Raw genomic sequence first — 20,228 nt, forward strand, 5'->3', positions numbered from 1 at the left:
CCTGCCTGGCACGGGGTACTGGTTCTTTCCCTTGTAGTCTACCCTATGTTGTGAGCCTCCTTCCTATTCTCTAAGCTAGGATAATTTTCATTTGTTTCCTCAGGAGAACATATACAAAGCATAAAGGAGCTCATTATTGGCTTTTCAGTCACAAAAGCCTAAGCATCAAGATCCCAGACACTAAATTTCCCCAAGTTGGGACAGATAGACAAATAAAGAGAAATCAAAAAAAGCCAAGTCATGGTAAGTTCATGAGAAGGCCCTGACTTCTGTCCCTCCCACCTTCAAGCCCAGATTGTACCCTGGGATGTGTGTATTGAAAGAATATAGCAACTCCATGTCATTTAGGAGTCCTAGAACAAAAGAATTCTTGTGCCCTTTCCTGGAGACAGCCTAGAGAGGCATCCGGGTCTGCTGGTACTCAGGGCGGCATAGGAACAGGTGAAATGCCTCTCTGGGCAGCCAGGCATGTCAGCACCACACGGGAGGAGCATCAGGAACCCACCCAGCTGAGCTGCGGAACAGCAGGCAGAGCAGACAGGAAGGAGAAGTGTGCTCAAGACCCCAGAATGGAGCCTCAGAAACCCTTCCGACTGGTGACTGAAGACCAGCTAGAATAACACCCGGCAGATGCTGCACCGCATGAACAACGGTGAAAACCAGAGCCTCCCCTGCAGTGCTCAATCCTTGCAGGGCACTGCGTAATCATAGAATTTAGACAAAACCCCAGAGAAAGGTAGGGTTTTTTTGCGGGGGGGAGGGGGGATGAGTAGAATAATCCTGAATTCAATGAAATATAGTTTCCATGATTTCAATCCAGCTATACCATTCAGTCCAGCCATACAAAATGAGTTTACGTGTCCCGTATCCATGCCCTGAGTGTTGTACTCTCTCGCTACTCAGCTTCTAGTTACTTCTCGCACTCAACCTCCATAGCCATTGGTCTAGAACAGGGTCAGCAAAATACAGCCAGGCCTATGGGCCAAATTCAACCTACTGTCCATTTGCTTTTTTTTTTTTTTTTTTTTTAATTTCCTTGCCTATTTTTGTAGGTTAAATAAAGCCACAGTTATGCCCCTTCTTTATGTGGGTGTGTTTGCAAAGTTGAGTAATCACAACTGAAACCGCAATGGTGCAAAGCCTGAAATATTTACTCTCTCTGTACAGGGAAAAAACATTGCCAGCCTCTGATGTAGAACACAGGTTCTTCCTCACTCCATCTCATCTTCTCCCTGCACTCTGGTCCTTTTGCTCCCATGATGGGGGCAAAGTCTCAAGTCAGAATCAATGAAAAAGCTCAACCTTTCTCTGCTCTTAAAAATCATATCCACATCCAGATCCAGCTTTTCCTTCCTGAATCTCCCCAAGGATGGGTTCTCTCCTGAGTCCTTCTCTGTCCCCTTGTGCTCTGTGATCCTGTACTTTCCTGGTCCCCTCCCATTTCTAGCTTCCTTGGATATCTTTTAGGGGCAACTCTTCCCTTGCCTGCTTTTATTTTATTTTTTTTAAAGATTTTATTTATTTATTTGACCCAGAGAAAGAGAGAGACAGCACAAGCAGGGGAAGAGTCAGGCAGAGAGAGAGGGAGAAGCAGGCTCCCTGCTGGGCAAGGAGCCCGACACAGGACTCAATCCTAGGACCCTGGGATCATGTGCTGAGCTGAAGGCAGCCGCTTAATGACTGAGCCACCCAGGCACCCCTCCCCTGCCCACTTTTAAAGTCAGTGTTTTGGGGGGTTGTCTTAGGCACACTTATTTCACTCCATTCACACTGGATGCCCCAGAGTCTTCTCAGGAGGACCAAGTTTCACAAAGTGTTCACCAGTAAGGAAGTGACCTGACTCAGATTACTGACTTCAGAGGTTTATTATCTGGCCCAGATAATACCAATAGTTTATCCATTGATTTAGTCAATATTAGTCCTGAGCAACTAGCTCAAAGAGTAGAATGACCACTCATAGTGGCAAGGATCAAAAGACAGGATAGGCTAGTGGTTAACTCCAGAGCAAATGCTCTGGAGTTAGGCCTATCAGTTATAGATTGGAAGCTCCACCCCTAATTAGCTGTGAAGCCTTGAGGAAGTAACCCACTTTTCTCATCTATAAAATGGGAATGAAGTATTAGAACTAGTAAGTTTACTATTGAGGTTTAATAAACACATCAACTAATAGAGTCTTATTCTCTTTTATCTCAGTTTTAAAAGGGATGCGTTCATTTCTCTTTCTTTTAAAAAAACAACAGGTGAGCGTGGGTGGTGTCCGATTCTTGATTTCAACTCAGGTCGTGATCTCAGGGTTGTGGGACTGAGCCCCACGTCAGACTCTCTGCTGGGCATGGAGCCTGCTTGGGATTCTCTCTCTACCTCTCTCTCTCTTTATTGTTTCCTCTGCTTGCTTTCTCTCTCTCTCAAAAACAAACAAAAACCCCATAATCTATTTAATTTCTTTAACCATATGTGAGGTTGTAACTAGAAAATATTTTACTTATATATAAGCTAAATACACTAAAAGGCTTTTCCTAGAGATTTATAACAGGTAGGCATGTAGGAAGAGAAAATGGGAAGTTATCTGGAAAAAGGGAAGAATTCAGTCTGAGGGATTTCAACAATCAGTTCAAAGAGTAAAACCTCAAGGAGAGAATGGCCAACCAGAGGTGCTTACCTTTGCAGCCCTCACAGGTCAGTGCATTATAATGGTAACCAGATGCTCTGTCTCCGCAAACAACACATAATTCATCCCCTTTTATTCTCCCTGCTGATGCACTCATTCGGGCCTTTTTTGTTACAGGAATCTCTGCTACCTCAATCTCTCCTTGGTAGAGAGTCTCAGCTGGCATTCGCCTGAGTTCATATATTCCAGGAGAATACCACTCCTCGGGCTGCTGGGGATAGAAACCCAGGTTGGAATAATAGGATGACGAGGAGATCTGTGGCTGAACTTGCGGAAACGGAACATTGTTGTATTGTGAGTATGGCTCTACTTCTAGATTCTGTCCCAAAGGTCCTGCTGCTTGCTCTGTTAGTACACCTGGACAAGAGTAACAAAATTGGAATTAATGTCTAAAAAAAGACCAAAATTTAACTATATAAAAATTGACAACTTCTTTACAGCAAACAAAAACAAAAAAACTATAAAAAGGAATAATGACAAATTACAAACTCAGAAAAATATCTACAACATAAAAGATAGACCAAAGACTCATATCACTAACAGGTAAAGAGCACTTGCAAACCAATAAGAAAAATTCAACAACCTCATGGGTGATGGTGATAAAGGATATGAAAGGACAATTTTTAGAAATACAAACACAAAGTATTTTATAAACATTAAAAAAATGCATTCACCTTCATCAACAATTAAATTTAAATTTAAATTGCAATATAAAATATGACCATGTTCATCCTCAAATAAGTAAAGGTTAAAAATGCTCAATAGAACACTCAGAAAAGCAAACATTCTTAGAGGACTATTATTCATTATCTTTCAGCATTTGAAACTCAAATACTCTTTTAAAGCAGGGAAATTTATTGTAGAAACTGCAAGGAAATTTTATTGTAGAAACAGGCACGTATTTGTGTGAAAGGCTTCTATAAAGATATCCATGTGTAGGAAAATCTGTAAAAACTATAAATCAGGAACTAATTTAAATATCCACCAATAGGAGTCTTATTAAATTGCATTATGTCCATGCACTCAAATATTATGTAGATGTGAATTTAGATCTATAGGTGTTGATAAAGAAAGGTTTCTATGATATGATGACATTTGAAAATATTAACTTATAGAATAATATATATATTTATGTGGGTATTAAAAGAACAATGTGTGTGTGCACACGCATGTGTACAAGGCAAGTTTCTGCACGATACAAAAGAAACTGGATGATGGTGACTGGAAAGTGAGATTGTTCCATTGTTTTCTGGGGTAGGAGGTTGCATGGTGTTTATGTTGTTCGTAACTTTGCCATGTAGATTAGTATTTTAATCATGATAAAACAAAGAAGGAGCTTTTAAAAAAAAAAAAGAATGCAGTGCCTGGAATTGTGAGTATGGTTCAAATTCTAGTCCTGTTACTTATTTTCTGTGTGCATCTTGGCAATTTATTTAATGTCTTTAGGGATCAAATTTCTCTTCATAAAACAGAGAATAATAGCTACCTCATTAGGCTGATGTAAGAATTAAACAAAATCATGTATGCCAAACACTTTGCTAAACGTTTGGCACACAAAGAGTGCCAGATAAATTAGAGTTGCCATTAAAGTAGTAGTAATAATCATTATTCCTACTGCCGTTATTACAAAATGAGCTTTTTATCTATAAAACCTCTAGATGTTAGAAAACTATCAGGTTGTGAAAGTGCTTCTATTTCCTAGAAACACAAACAATGACTCTTTAGAAAAAAAATATTTAAGCTATGCAAAACATTAAAAATTTTAACGAACATAAATAAAATATAGGAGAGTGTACAAATGTGTCTGATTCTTCAAAGCATGATCAGGCAACCCTAGACCAAAATTCCAATTCCACTTCCATTGAACAGTGGAACTTTGGGCAAGTTGCTGAACTACTGACGAGCCTTGCTGAACTACTGACGAGCCGAGTTTTAATGGCAGCAAGCTCGGGATGAAAATATCTATCCAGAGTTATGTTGAGGATTGAATGAGGTAATACAGATTATTCCACTTATTCCTTAAGTTCTTTATGAAAGTCTTGGGGTCACATGTGTTTTGGAATTCAGAACTGATTGACTGTGTTTTAGAACAGAACACAGTGTTCTTTCTCCCTGTGTGGTCTGGGACAGAACTCAGAATCAAACACAGCAATCTTCCATGGTGAAATGTATAAATATTCATACGATGCAGAATAAGTAAATAAATAAAGGCCATTAATATCCTCCCATCCATTCGGGTCAGGTTTTTGCCACCAGAGAAATTTGTGTCAAAACTTTGGTTAAAATGTTTCATTTTTAAAGCTTTTGGAATTTAGAACTGTCCATTAGGGACAGTAGAATATATGCGTACCAAAAGTTTGTTGAAAAGAATGCTTTCTGCATTGATCCAGTAGAGCTACGCATCTATACATTTGCAGTGCCCCCCAAAATTGCTGTGGTTGTTATTATTGCTACTACTACTGTCAGAAAACTCTGAGAAACTCCATCCTAGTGCCAGGCGCTTGTATATTTGCAATTCTTCTCACAAAAATCCTACGAGGTGGGTAACATGAGTATCCTCATTTACAAATGAGTAGCTTGCGGCACAGAGAAGGAAGGCAACTTTACTCCTACGTTCCTAAATAGCTGAGATTTGAACTTGGATAGTCTGACTTCCGAACCATGTGCTGAATCACTCCTTTCTGGGATAATTTCAGATGTGTGATGCTTTAAAGCATGAGAGTACACGGTTTTCTCTTCATCCTTCTATTCCTCAGCTGGTGAGTCCCTTCAATACCTCTGCTTGCAGGTAAGCTGCAATCAGGTGTGCAAGGTGCCACATGATCCTACCTTTTCGCTTCCAGCCATTTCTCATGTTTTGAGTTACCTAATCCTAGAATCTGCACTGCAGGTTCCAGACTCAGAACCTCCCTTCCCTGCCCCTAGCTCCACTGCTTCCTGAGCCTAGAACTGTCTACAATACAGCCATTTGCTCACAGAGCTTCATCTCACTATTCTACACTTAATCTATCTCTAAATTTCTTTGTAAGGATAGCTTCTTTGAGGAAGTCTTCCCTGACTCTAGGTCCCAGGGTGTTCTGAGTTTAGTTACACGGTACTCACCTATCCTCTGTGGGCTGCCCTTTGCTCATCTCTAAAGAAAAGACTTCATGCTGGATAACCTTACAGTTCTTCTTTATATCTAAAATCTCCATTAGTGAATAACTAAAAGACTATGGTCGTGAGAACTCAAGGCTTTTCTACAATGGCAAAGTAGAATATATGCGTACCAAAAGTTTGTTGAAAAGAATGCTTTCTGCATTGATCCAGAAAAAGATTGTCGAAGCACAAAGTATATACTATCTGGGAAAAAATTAACTTCCTGTCTTCTATGCCTGACTTCTCCATATAAAACCAACATTAAGTGATTATATCTGAAAGACCAAGTTTTGGCAATGGTGCTTTGTCTTACTACCACAAAATAGAAGAATATGAAATAGAATATGATTACAACAAAAAGAAGAGATAAAATATAAACAAAATTCTGATCTATTTTATAACCAAATATGACTAAAATTTGTGGAGTGAGTGGGTTTGAAAAGAACTGAAAAGCATTAAAAGCATTACTTTCACTTATACTTATTGCTGGATTTTATCCCCCAACCGATCTTATACTGTCAATTACTGGTTTCCACCCCCGACCCCTGCAGATCCAGCAAGTTAAAGCAACTTGCCTGGGGTCAAACAATTAATGACAGACACTGGATTTTACAAAATCCAGGGAAATGTGTAATTTTTCCTCCTCACGTGACAATTCCAAGATCTCAAATCATTGTTTCAATTAAGCTAGTATTCTTATAATCAATAGATAGCATGTAGTCCTGACTAAAGTCAGATCGTGGCATCAAAATCTTATTGGTCCTTTGGAATCATTTCAAGCAAAATGGAAAGCTTTCACAAAGACATTGACAATATTATACGAAAGCAAGGAAACATGGTAAGAATATGAGAATAGCACATAATATTATTAAATAATGCTTCTATCCTCAAAGCACATCCACATGTAGTATTTCAGTGTCCCCACCAAATTTCCACAGTATGCAGGCAACTTATAATAAGAAGCCCAGCATGGTCAACAGCACCCAAAATAGTGGGATTAGAACAACTTCCATCATGAATTGACTGTAAGACTTTGAACAACTGCCTAACATTTTTTGTTTTCATTTCTTCCATAAAATGGAACTATTAACAGCCAGCCTTGCTATCTTATAAGGTAGTTCTGAGTATAAAATAAAGTAGTTGAGGAAACGTTTTGATAAGTTGAATGTCATGAAAAAACATGTTTGTTCCTAGCAAACCTAGCAAAATCCCGATTTTAATAGTTAACTGATAGTTAATTAGTAATTATCTTAGTCTGTTTTGATAACATAAGTTATAGGATACTCCTTTCATTTATAAATATTGTATCGATACTTGCTATTTTCCAGACAATGTGTTAGGCTCTGAGGATACAAACAGTGAACAAGACAAAGGGAATACAGATAAAAAGGGCCCCAGTCATTCCCTACACATGCAGGCATGTGCATGTGTGCGTGTGTGTGTGTGTGTATAGAGATATCAAGGACTGGGATAAAAACAAGCAAACAAATACCAGAACTTTCTGATAAAGCACAGATGTGAAAGAGCAGAGATGGGTCAACTTTAAAACATGATTTCTATAAAAGTAAATTTATTTTTACTTTACTACAATTTAAAGTAAATAATAATATATTAATATATATCTATAAATTTGGATTTATCAGTGCTTTTCCAGAATCAGTCTATCCCAAAGTGGGGGAGGGGGGATTTAGATTCCCTTATGATGGGAAATGCTCCCTGAGCGTTTAGGAAGAGTGGTGTTTTTTTCTTTTTTTTTAAGATTTATGTATTTATGTATTTATATTTAGAGAGAGAGTATGTGAGCAGGGAAGGGGCACAGGTAGAGGGAGAGGAAGAGAATCTCAAGCAGACTCCCACTGAGCACAGAGCCCAATGCAGAGCTCAATCTCACGACTTTGATATCATAACCTGAGCCAAAATCAAGAGTTAGACACTTAACCAATGATCCACCCATGCGCTCCGAAGAAGAGCTTTTAAATGGGAACACATGAATGTATAGACACCTGGGAAGTCTGAGACCCCGTGCAAAGGAAAACAAAATTCTTCTGGGTAGAGTCTCTAGCAGTCAGTAGTTTCTCTAAAGGGGTACCATCTAAGGGAACTTCCTGAGGTGATGGAAATATTCTATACCATCAATACGGTAGCCACTAACTGTATGGGAATATGAAACACTTGAAATGTTGTTAGCGATATTGAGAAACTGAGTTTTAAGTTTTATTTAATTTTTTAAAGATTTTATTTATTTATTTGACAGAGAGACACACAGCGAGAGAGGGAATACAAGCAGAGGGAGTGGGAGAGGGAGAAGCAGGCTCCCCGCTCTGCAGGAAGCCTGAGGTAGGGCTCAATCCCAGGACACTGGGATCATGACCTAAGCCAAAGGCAGACAGTTATCAACTGAGCCAGCCAGGCACCCAGTTTTATTTAATTTTAAATAATTAAAATTAAAAATTACTTAGCCACTTGTGGCTAGTGACTACTATATTAGATAGTACAGCTCCAAGGAGTTTGTGATGTGTTTTTATTGTTGTGGTTAGTCTGTGAACTCTTTGGGGAATATATTGGGTTATATTCCCCCCCCCCCTTTTTTTATTTCATTCCTGGTGCCTTACACAAAGCCTGATATGGTATGCTTAATAAATGCCTATTAAATGGAAATGATACAAAGATTTGCTTTTCCTGCCTTCTAACTGATTTTGTAAATACAGTGTCAATCACTTTTAAACATATTTAAATAAAATAGTATGCTGCTAACTCTACAATCATATATTTAAAATTATAATTATTGTAAAAATGATTAGAGTTCCTCTTTTAACTAAAAATTTAAGAGGTAAGATTCTGTTTTGAAAAAATATTAAAATAGACAATATTACATGTTATGGTCTATGTTTTCATTATATATCTATGTTTTACTTCAGAGAAAACAAATAGTGTAAGCCTAAAACTGAACTCTTTACTTATCTGATTTTCCATCAATTTGGGAGAAATCTGCTATGAAACCAATTCAGTAAATCAGTGTTTCTCAACCTCTCTTTATTTTTCTCATCACAACCCATAGTTTGAAATAAATCTTATATTGAGGCACCTGAGTGGCTCAGTGGGTTAAAGTCTCTGCCTTCAGCTCAGGTCATGATTCCAGGGTCCTGGGATCAAGCCCCACATTGGGCTCTCTGCTCGGCGGGGAGCCTGCTTCCTCCTCTCTCTCTGCCTGCCTCTCTGCCTACTTGTGATCTCTGTCAAATAAATAAATAAAATCTTAAAAAAAAAAGAAGAAATACATCTTATATCATAACTCCTGTATACACTTAAACATATGTAGAAGTAATTGAAACAAGATTTTCACAAAATAACACTTATCCTTACTTCTTGAAGTGCACTCTGACATTTCTATGCTACTCTACTCTTATTCTATTCTATTCTAAACTATTCTAACTTTTTAATGGTGGTCATAGCCACAAATAGACTTCGTAACCCACTGGGATCTGAGACGTGCCATTTTTAAAACACTGCATTAAGTACGTACTTCAAAGTACTTTTTCATGTGTCTACTGGCATTAATTAGAACTGCCTAGTGTTTAACTTGAGAAAAGCCTGCTAATTTTACATAATATTTAATGAACAATTTTAGGGGAAACATACTTAGATTTTATCTCAATGAGATACTCACCTCCCTAAATCCTCAAAAATCACCCCGCCCCAACTTCTCACCCCAGCCTTCTGGTTCTGACTAAGACATCTTTGACAGACACCCGTTGCTAAAATCTCAAACAAAAGCCCTCCACTTCCTCAGTCCAGTTGCAGAAGTTTGGTCAAGAGCACCTGTGAACAGTGTCTTACCTTTATCAGACTTCATGTTCATCATTTCCATAATAAATCCTGATGATGCGTGTCTATGGCGAGGACTACTTTGAATTGGATTTTCTAACCCCTGAAACTGCATTACCATTCTTAGCTTACTCACAGCAACTGAAAATGAGACCAGGTAAGCAGTGATAGAGGCCAGAGGTTGTGTGGCTTACTGATTAACTTCATTACAGAGCAGAATATTTGTAAATGTTTATGAGAAAAGACCTCGATGCCAAGTTGCCTAGTAGCTGGAAACCAGTCTTTTAGCTAAATATTTTGGGGGAGCACTTTCGAGTTTTAGAACTTAATAGGTAGAGTAGATTTCTGTTCAGTGGCTCTAAAAGTGGATTTGGGGTCAAGTGCCATACTCTGTGTCTTGACATTTGTTTCTATCAAAAGTGTACAGAATAATATAATTTTGTTATGTCAGAAAGCACCGAAGCATAATGCTTAACAGTACAAGACCAAATGATCTGGGTTTATATTCAATGTTAGTGGAATTGTGTTCCTCAGCCCCCCAAATTGGTATGTTGAAATTCTAACCCCCAGACCTCAGCATGTGACATTATTTGGAGAGAGGGTTTTTATAGAGGTAATCAAGTTAAAATATTCATGAAGATGATCCCTAATCCCATATAATTGGTGTCCTTATACAAATGGGAATGTAGACACTGAGACAGGCAGACATCAAGAGAAGACACTATGAAGAGATAAAGGAAAAAGGCAGTCATCTATAAGCCAAGAATAGACCCCAAGACCAGGAATAGACCCTTACCCCACAGCCTTCAGAAGGAATCAACATGCTAACCCTTTGGTTTTGGACTTCTTTCTAGCCTCAAGAACAGTGAAACAATCCTTTTTTTTTTTTTTTTTTTGGATTTTATTTATTATTTATTTGACAGACTGAGATCACAAGTAGGAGAGAGGCAGGCAGAGAGAGAAGAAGGGAAGTAGGCTCCCTGCTGAGCAGAGAGCCTGATGTGGGGCTGGATCCCAGGACTCTGGCCTAAGCTGAAGGCAGATGCTTTAAACCACTGAGCCACCCAGGCACCCAATCCTTTCCTGTTCTTTAAGCCACCCAGTCTGGTCCTTCATTACAGCCTCTTTTTTTTTTTTTTTTAAGATTTTATTTATTTGACAGAGAGAGATCACAAGTAGGCAGAGAGGCAGGCAGAGAGAGAGAGAAGAGGAAGCAGGCTCCCTGCTGAGTAGAGAGCCCGATGCGGGACTCGATCCCGGGACCCCGAGATCATGACCTGAGCCGAAGGCAGCGGCTTAACCCACTGAGCCACCCAGGTGCCCCTCATTACAGCCTCTTTAACAAACTAATACTTCCAGACTCCCTTGGTACTCATTAGCTGTGGACATGGACAAATTCCTGAACCATTTTATTTCTCCATTTTCTCACTGTAAAATGGGGCTGATAACCATACAACCTCACAGAGTTACAATGAGCATTAAATAAGATAATATTTATAAAATGCTTAGCACAGTAAATGGCTACCCACCATCACTACATTAATGTTATGATTATTTGGCTTTGGACTCAGGTTGTAGGGTGGCTTACTTACTGAGTAGGAATAATTCTGCAGCATAATCTGTGGCTATCAAGCTTGTGACTGTTGGTTATTTTTTGGAAGAAAGGGTTTTAAAATAGGATTCGGTAGGCCCAGGGGTAAGCTCAGACTTAATGCAGCCAGACACCCTGTATAACCTTAGGCCAGTCTCAGGTTCTGTGGGCCTCATTTGTCTCCATCAACAGATGGTAAAACATAGATAATAGTTCCTGCCCTATTTCCCCTCATAGATGTGTTGTGAAGATAAAAATACAGTAAATATGAGAGCAATTTGAAAGGCAAAAGTGATCTATATAAATGCAATCATCCTTGCCAAGACATTTCTATGGCCTTCACACTTTTACAAGTGGTTCCATATGCATTACATCATTTGATCCTACTTGTACCCTCTGAGGAAGGTATTATTTATGATGCCCTCTATCTTCTACCATATTTTACAGACTCCACAAGGCAAGCCAGTGATACTAAGTTATTTGTCGAAAGTCACGCAGTTAGTGAGGCATTAAGTTAGGACTTTAACCCAGGTCTTCTGACTCAAACCCCGTGGTTGAAACACTAAGGCACACTTGCCCTCATTGCCAAGAAAGAGGAAAAGAGTGATGGTCTATGGTTACTTTTTAGTTTGGATTGTCAAATCAAGGCTTACCATTTGCAAAGCTATTCTCAATCTTCACTCTACTTCTGACCTCATGATCTTCTCCTCACAACCCCAGAGCTATCCTTGCCTTGAGAGGATCATGAGTGAGAGAGCTACCCAGAGAATGTAAACCAGGATAAACTATCTATGAGTTTTTCATTTTATTTTTTAAAGATTTTATTTATCTATTTGATGTAGAGAGAGAAATCACAAGCAGGGTGAGCAGCAGGGAGAGGAAGAGAGAGAAGCAGATTCCCCACTGAGCAATGGGCCCAGTGTGTGGCTCAATCCCAGGACCCTGGGATCATGACCTGAGCTGAAGGCAGACACTTAACCAACTGAGCTACCCAATCATCCTTATAAATCCTTTTTTTGTTTGTTTTAAAGGAATTCTCTACTGACTTCCTCAATGGTCAAACAAATGGACCTCTTGTCCTCAGAAATTGCTATACTAACAAGGAAACGAGTAGGACAATTTAGCTGATCAAGCAAACTGTTGTTCCTTAGTAAAATTCACACAGGATATTCTCATAAGATGGACTGGACACCTTTGCTTCTCTCTCAGTGATGCCCAACAGCCTCATGCTTTTTTTTCTAAAAATACATTTTCCTCTGCCATTCTGTGTACTGAATTTTGAAATAATAGCCACTAGTCATAGATGGCTACTTAAATTAATTTAAACAAATTAGAATAAATTCCTTAGTTATGCTGGTTTTATTTTAAGGGTTTGATAGCCACATGTGGATAGTGGCTATGGCATTTTGGACAAAGTAGATCTAGAATATTCCATCATCATGGAAAGTTCTGTTGGTCCTATGCCTATGGTACTTGGGAGCAATATGAATGATGCATTATTCATGGTAAGTGGGAGCATCAGCTATGAAGTCATGAAAAAAGGGAAGTCCCAGAGCAAATATTGGCAATGCTTTTCTGAAAACTATCCTTGAGAAGTTGGCCAAAGACTTTGAGTAATGTAATCTCATTGGAAAGACTTTTTCCACAGAGAAGGCTAAGAAGAGTGTTCTGTTTGCCTGGATCCTTAACCATCTAATTCTAATTGCTTGTCTTGATTATATTTTGGATGCCACTTATACCTATAGAACCTTAAGCATATTATTAAACATTGTTAACTTTCCACTTTCTCACCAGTAGAAGGGGAATAATAATGGTATGTAGCTCATAGGAGTGTTGCGAGAATTAATGTCAATGGCAGATAGTTATAGCACACTTATGATGTGCCAGGCATTCTTCTGAGAACTTGATTAAATAAAGCAAGTCACTCGTGTAAAGTTGAGGAATTTTCCCAAGACCATGTACCAGTAAATGACAGAGATGGACTTGCATGCAGGAAATCTGCTAACAGGTCTAAAATGTGCTTAAGCATGGTATCTGACTATTTCTTAAAGCACTCAAGAAACAGTAGTTGTTACCATTGTCACAATTTTTTTTTAAATCCCTGTAGATGTATACATTTGCAATCTGATTTCATAGTCAACCTTTCTCGGCTTGGTTAAAATGTTTAGTTTTTAAAGCTTTTGGAATTTAGAACTCTCCATTGAGATCTGTTTCTTAGTCTGCAAGGTTGAGAGCAAGGACCTGGATGGTATTATCCACCAGCTGGCCACTTGTCTAAAATTCTTCATCTCTCTCCAGCCTTTTCCAAACTATTCATGCCTTATCAAAAGAAGCAGTAGTCCATTTTGTCATAAGTAAAGTCTCTGTCCTTAGTTCTTTACCTTCTTCCATTTCTTAACTCCACTAACAAGAGTTATCAGATCTGAGATTCCTGGAAGAACAAAAACCAACCCATAGTGAATTAATAAGAATCTTATATATTGCATAAATCTGCGGAAAAGATCTGGGTAAGAAACAATATTTAAATTATGCTAAAACATAGCTCCCATTTTGTGGGGGCTATGTGAGCCAATAGTATCCTTCCATCTTCTGGAAACTTCTGTTTATGATTTACCCATTAGAACAGAACTACATTCACTTGAGTTGAACCCAGTGAGATAAACCCAGTGACTTCAGATACCTGAAGTCAAATTCAGAAATATTCCACAAAACTGCATCTAAAGACCTTTAGGTGTATTTTATTTTATTTTTTTTAAAAGATTTATTTATTTATTTATTTGACAGAATGAGATCACAAGTAGGCAGAGAGGCAAGCAGAGAGAGAGAAGAGGAAGCAGGCTCCCTGCTGAGCAGAGAGCCTGATGCGGGACTCCATCCCAGGACCTTGAGATCATGACCTGAGCTGAAGGCAGAGGCTTAACCCACTGAGCCACCCAGGCGCCCCTCTTTAGTTGTATTTTAAAACATCTAGCTGATTTTGTAACATCTGAAAGATTCTTTCAATTTAAGCAAAATACATAAACAAGAGTCAGATTCCAAAGTGAGTATCTTCTAATAAAAATAAAGCTTTACCCAGAGAAAACGGGCATCAGTAGCTGAGAGAAGCACAAAGTAATGCAAAAATAGCTAAAGGAAAGGGATGATGGGAGATAGGCCTCCTACCACTTGCTGGACTTCATTCAGAATGGGTCTTTGGAAAGAGTATTAGATACCCTAATAAAAAATAATATAAAACTATGGATTCCACAGCTATTGTTAGCAATGCCATAATACCAAGATGAGATAGAGTATGTGTTTCCTTTCTTAGGGCATCCACACATTTATTTCCATGCTGTCGGGGTTTGTTGGCTCCATGAAGATTCTTTGCATTCAACAATGTTAAAATAAATAGAACTTCCTTCCCTTAATGGGTAGAGCGGTGTTTGTCATTTCAACGATTTAAGTAGCAACAACTACGTTGTTGCTAGATTAATTAACTCTAGATTAATTATGTTATGTGATGCCTTCAGAACACTTTCCCAGACAGTCATTCAATTCTCCCAACAAGCTGTGACATGTCGTCATTATCCTTGTTTACAAAGGACAAAACTAAACTTCAGAGTGTCTCCATGGCCTCCAAGACTATTTCTTTCAATTTCATTGCTTATTTCCACTCACATTCAGGGAACTTTTCCCAATATCACTGAGCTAAAAGAACCAGGACTCATTGTACTGGGAACGATAGATACGGGAGCATAAGACAGTACCTTCTATTGCTTATTCTGTGCTATTGTTAGAATGCTTTCCCATTAGTCTGAAATTCTGTGATTTTTTTGAGTTCTTAAAGCACAATTCACTAAAAGAATACATGGGTTGTATTTAACATACCATCTCCTACCCTATTCTCCATACCAAACCACAGGAAGCTATGGACTTTGCCATCATTACCTTTTATTATGCACTAATTGCATCAAGGCCCTGCCTTCTTCACTCATCAGGGAACTCGTTCTCAATTCACTAAATTAATCTTTGACCAAGCTTCCTGGCTTGCAGGATGTCCCAAAGGAAAAGAGACTTATCTCTTTGGGGTCACCATGTCCTTCCATGCCGAGTTCTGTGTGTGGATTGAGTTACCAATGAGCTAGATTCCCATCTGAGTTTGTCAGGGACGTGTGACAGCAGAATAAAGGACCTCACAAGGTCATTCCAGCCTCTTCTCTACAACTCTATTCTGTCTAGGCTTCTTTCCTTTTTTTCCTGCAAACAGCAGCCTAAGAAACAGAACTATAGAGCAAATCTGTACCATCCCCCCTCAAAATCTTAGCCTTCCTTTGAATACTTAAACTGATTTGGGGAAAAATCCCATTTATAGTGTGTGGCAAACCCCTCTGGTGGCAGTGTCACATCCTTCAGCCCACTCCTCATTTCAGCTGTAGCCACAGCAAATGATCACACCTGAGTTCAGACTCACCTCATATTCGGTCTGTCATTTCAGGAGCATGCCACACATCTTTTTGCTTTCTGCCCAGAACTTCTCCAACATCACAAGAGACCACTTGGCCTGATTCCACTAGGAGTAATAGAAGCACAACCCAGAAGTGCTGGAGACCTTATGTCTTCAGGGGTGATATTCAACCTGTTACGAACTGCCCCAGCCCTTGGTCCCTCGAAGACAATTCTCTGTGCTACCCCCAGGGGTGTCAGGTTCCCTTACACAGCAGTGACCCTCATAATTCATCTTGTCTTGGTTTTCCTCTATCCCTGTCTCATGACCCCAGTCTTTTGCTTCCACTATCCATGATCACCTCTCACATGGATTACCTGCATACAAGTCCCTGCGTTGGGCTCTTCTCTTCAGGGCTACCATTTATACATGTGGAGCTGCTTCCCCTTCACCTTAAGCAAAGCCTTCAGTGAGTGAGGGGTTCATAGCCATCTGTGGAAGACACTGAAAGTCTTCACTCCAGAGGTCATCACTGTCTCCAGTGCCCATTAGTGAGTGCTCATCAGTATTTGCAGAATAATCTTCATATCACCTTCCTAATGTCCCAACACGGGGATTTCATTATGGCTCTTTTAATCACCTGCAGGGAGAACAGCCATACCTAAGGCCACCTTAAGAGTCACATCCTGGGTCAGATGAGTACCAATGAATCCAAGTTGCCACTTTCTGACACAACTGTAGCAATTTGTGGACTCAATTGTTAAAACTATACAGAGGTTCCAGAATATGTAGTCTAATAATCTCCCATTACCCATACTAGTTGGGAATACAAGGGTCCAATGAGAATACAAGTTCCAGAGCCCATTCTCTAGACCATTTCAACTGCCCTAAATAAAAATGAAAAGACAAGGAAGTCCATTCCAGACTTTGAGCTTTTTCATTTACTATTTCCTCCATCTAGAATGTTCTCCTTGGCTTCTTGCCTGTCAGTCTGAGCTCAGTTGTCAACTCCTCAGAGGCATTTCCCAACCACAGAAGTTAGAGCAACCCCATCCTTCCAGTTACTCTAATATCACCCTGTCTTGTTGTTTTTATAGCACTCACCACTACCTGATGATAGTTTGCTTATTTATTTATTTATTTATTTATTTATTTATTTGCGTGTTTATTGTGAGTCTACCCTCCACTAGGATTTTGCCTGTCTTACTCCCTGCTTTCTTCCAATGCCTAGTATATAGCTGGTACTCAACTTTTGGGCAGAAGAAAGGATGGCTATCCATATTCTCTACCATCAGCCTCACTTTCCTTTGTTGTAACGACATGATAGCTATTATTCATTACACAGACCATTAGAAAAGAATTCCACTCTCCAGCTAGTTGGGCCCATGGGTTAACACTTGTGAATCTCTGGTATATCTCAAGATCCAGGAGTGGTGAGTTCAGCATTGCCAGTTACTCACCCATGGGCCACAATGTTTTCCCTAGAGCTCTGCATCCTAAGCTCAGGGTGGAAGTCCAAAGAATCCGTCAGTGTCATCAGGACACAAAAGATGAGGAGGAGGAATAAAGAAATTAAAATGCAAGTCTTTATCCACCCCTTTGGCATATGTTTAGCTCAGGTTAGTTAAGCAGAGTGAGATCAAGGGCCTGGGAGGAAAGAGATGTAATAATAATGCTTAGAGCTAGCTCTAGAACTTAATGCAGAAAAAGAAAAAGTGTCCCCATGGCCACCCCAGATACTGGCGTACCAGGAGAGAAGACCAGATGAATATTTGAGAAAACTGCTCCAGCCAGGAATAACAGCTGTGCTTATAGCATGTGCAGCCTGTGCTCTCAGGAATCTTCAATGACAGTGTTAGGAAACAAGATGAGAATATGGTCTAGCAAAGGAGAGCTAAAGGAAAAGCAACACTGGAGGCATGAGTCACAGTGCTTCCTTAAGCAATCATTCCCAGATGCTTCTAACTTGACAGCACCCCCACAATTTTGCTCTCTCTGCTCACATCTTTTTCACTTCATGGCTGATGAGGTTAGCCTTCAATCTAACATGCTTGCTTGAGGGTCTTACCACGTAGTCATAAAATTTCAGTGAGGTAAAAAAATAATCTTGTGTGAAATTTTCCTTAGTTTATGATATGCACTTATAGTTCTAATTATCTTGAGTTCTGATTAGTAGACAAGAATTATGAAGATGTCCATGCACCGTTTATTTTAAGAACTAATAGAAGGGTAGACCAGAAGCAAATAATCAGGTAGCCGGCCATGGAGGTAGGGCTCATTGGCCTTGAATGCATGTACATGGAAGAAATAAGACAAGTATGTCTGACAACTGGCATTTCACAAAAGATACTACTGCCTTAGGTCTCTCTGAGCGTTATTCATAAATATCTCTTTTTTTTCTCTAAACTTCTTTTCTCCTTCCCTTTTATTAGTTATTACTTGGTTCTTATTAACAAATGCAAACTAAGGTTAATAAAATATGGTCATTGCCTTTAAATGCTATTATACTGCATGAGGCAGGTAGATATGTAAATAGGTAATACAAATAAAAGAACTCTCCTTGGAAATGACCCTCTAAACCACTGTACACTAAGATACTAATGAGTAGTAAATAATAGCATAAGCTATTAATTAATCTCTTTCAAGGATGTCTGCAACCAAATAGGGGATCATCCCTTCAAACACTGAATTTTGTGGAATTTCAAATGTTTGCATTTTCACTATCATAGTCTACCATGTTCCATGCATTGATGGAGAGTAGGAGAGTAGAAAACTGGGAGCATCTAAGTCTCCCAGCAGGGCTATTGTACAAAAGGGAAGTATTTTATAAGTGGCAGGCGGCTTCCCTACCCCATCCCAAATATTGCTGCTGTTGAGTTTGCTGGTGTTCCCAATTAAAACTCTTTATAATGACAGTTTTTTCATAAATGCATAAAGTGAAGCAATATATCATTTTATGGTGTCATCTAGTTACAGATCTACTGAAAACAACCTAGAACAGTTTGTCCTCAATCCAATTTAAATGACTAATCATGACACTATGCCATATATCCCCCAGCATGAGATGAATAGTGGAAACTGTAATCTAAGTAATCTCAGCTTTTCATAGGTATAATATTAAACCATAAGAAGCATGATTTCATACTTTAGTACATGCTATAATAATATCAGAATTAGCCTGTAACAGGAATTCATTTCTACTCTCACGTCTGTTAATTATCTAGCCTCATGGCCTTGGGCTAGTCACAAAGCTCTCAGTCTTGCAGTCCTCATCTATAAAAAAGAAGACCATTAGGTTCAATAAATCCAAGGTCTGATCCAACTCTAATCTGGCATAGTACTTAATGTTTACTGAGTACTTGGGAGGAACAAAAACATTTGCCAGTCTCTGCTGGATTCATCATCTAGACATTTTCCCCCCTATATTTCCAGGTTGCCTTTTTTTTTTTTAATTTAAATTCAAGGGAACTTGACAACTTACCAAATAAATTGTCAGAAAGAGAAAATTCTTCTGTGACAGGTAAGTGGGAGTGTTCGATGAGATTCATTTTTGATCCCAACCAAATTGTTCTATTGGAGAGAACGCCCCTTCGTTATGGTGGTCTTCAAAAAAACCCAAAAAAACTCTGAAAGACAAAGCAATAAGTAGAGAGTTTGAGGAAGGATTGGCAGTGTAGATAGTTGAGAGTGAGAGAGAAGGAGGGAACAAAAACTTACACACAAAATAGCAAATAGATACCTTTGTAGACATTTTGCCATAGCCTTTCAGTACATATCTGCTTTCAATATTTATCATTTTTACACCTCATTTGGACTCACAAATGCCCAGGATATGTGCCTTCAAAAGAGAGACTCTAATGTCTGGTAAAACACCATATGTTTTCATTTAAGTTTCAGCACTTGAGAAATTTGGGCAAGATTTGATGACATTTTGGTTATTTCTTTATTTCTTTTACAAGTAGAAAAAATAGAAAGAAATAGAAAGTCATGGACAAAAATGTGATAAATCAATAACTTATTATCTTAAACCTTATTCCAAAGTTGAGCAGGTATTTACAAAGACACAAAAGTGATTTAAGACCACTTCCTGCTGGAATCTTCTTGAGTAGGCACTATGTTGGCAAATCAAAAATTCAGAAAGTGTTGTCTCAGAATCTTAACTTTTGCTTTTGTCAGAAAATTTCAGAGGCTTGCATTTTCACTCTTGGGGTCTCCCATGGTTTATATTTATGTGAGGTAAAAAAAAGTTATGGTAAAAAGAAAAATAATGTTAGATCTCACCAAAGTGTCTGAAGTTTCATCATGAGGAAATGTCCAGAATGAATCCAAGAGCCCAAGAGAAGCAATGTTTACTTTTAGTTATATTTTTAGGTCTTCTTTTCCTCCTGCCTTCCAATATTTCTCCCACTTTCCTGCAGAAGTAATTTAAAAGGTCAAATAATGAAAACTTGTGTTATCAGAATCTCTTTTCCAAGGCTGTTTTCCAAGGATGATATTCAAACCTCTTGATCTTGTCTCCACCAAGAAATCATTTTGTTTACAAATAAGTAACTATATTTGCTATTCAGGAAGATAATATAGGG

General features: G+C 38.8%; 1 protein-coding gene across 3 annotated transcripts in view; it reads right to left on the minus strand.

The window, feature by feature from the left end:
* Positions 1-20,228, minus strand: part of NR1H4 (nuclear receptor subfamily 1 group H member 4) — a 62,110-nt gene that overhangs the window by 32,939 nt on the left and 8,943 nt on the right. For 2 of the 3 annotated variants that reach the window (XM_059404645.1, XM_059404644.1), the window contains exons 1-2: positions 9,644-9,763; positions 2,660-3,025 (exon numbers count right to left, since the gene is read on the minus strand). In XM_059404645.1, coding sequence (XP_059260628.1) covers positions 2,660-3,025; positions 9,644-9,752 — 475 coding nt within the window. In that variant the 5' untranslated portion in view covers positions 9,753-9,763. Of the gene's footprint in view, positions 1-2,659; positions 3,026-9,643; positions 9,764-19,126; positions 19,272-19,926; positions 20,058-20,228 lie in introns of those variants that run through there. The other variant, XM_059404646.1, reaches the window with a different exon arrangement.

Source organism: Mustela nigripes, chromosome 6 (assembly GCF_022355385.1).
Source record: "Mustela nigripes isolate SB6536 chromosome 6, MUSNIG.SB6536, whole genome shotgun sequence".
Classification (NCBI taxonomy): domain Eukaryota; kingdom Metazoa; phylum Chordata; class Mammalia; order Carnivora; family Mustelidae; genus Mustela; species Mustela nigripes.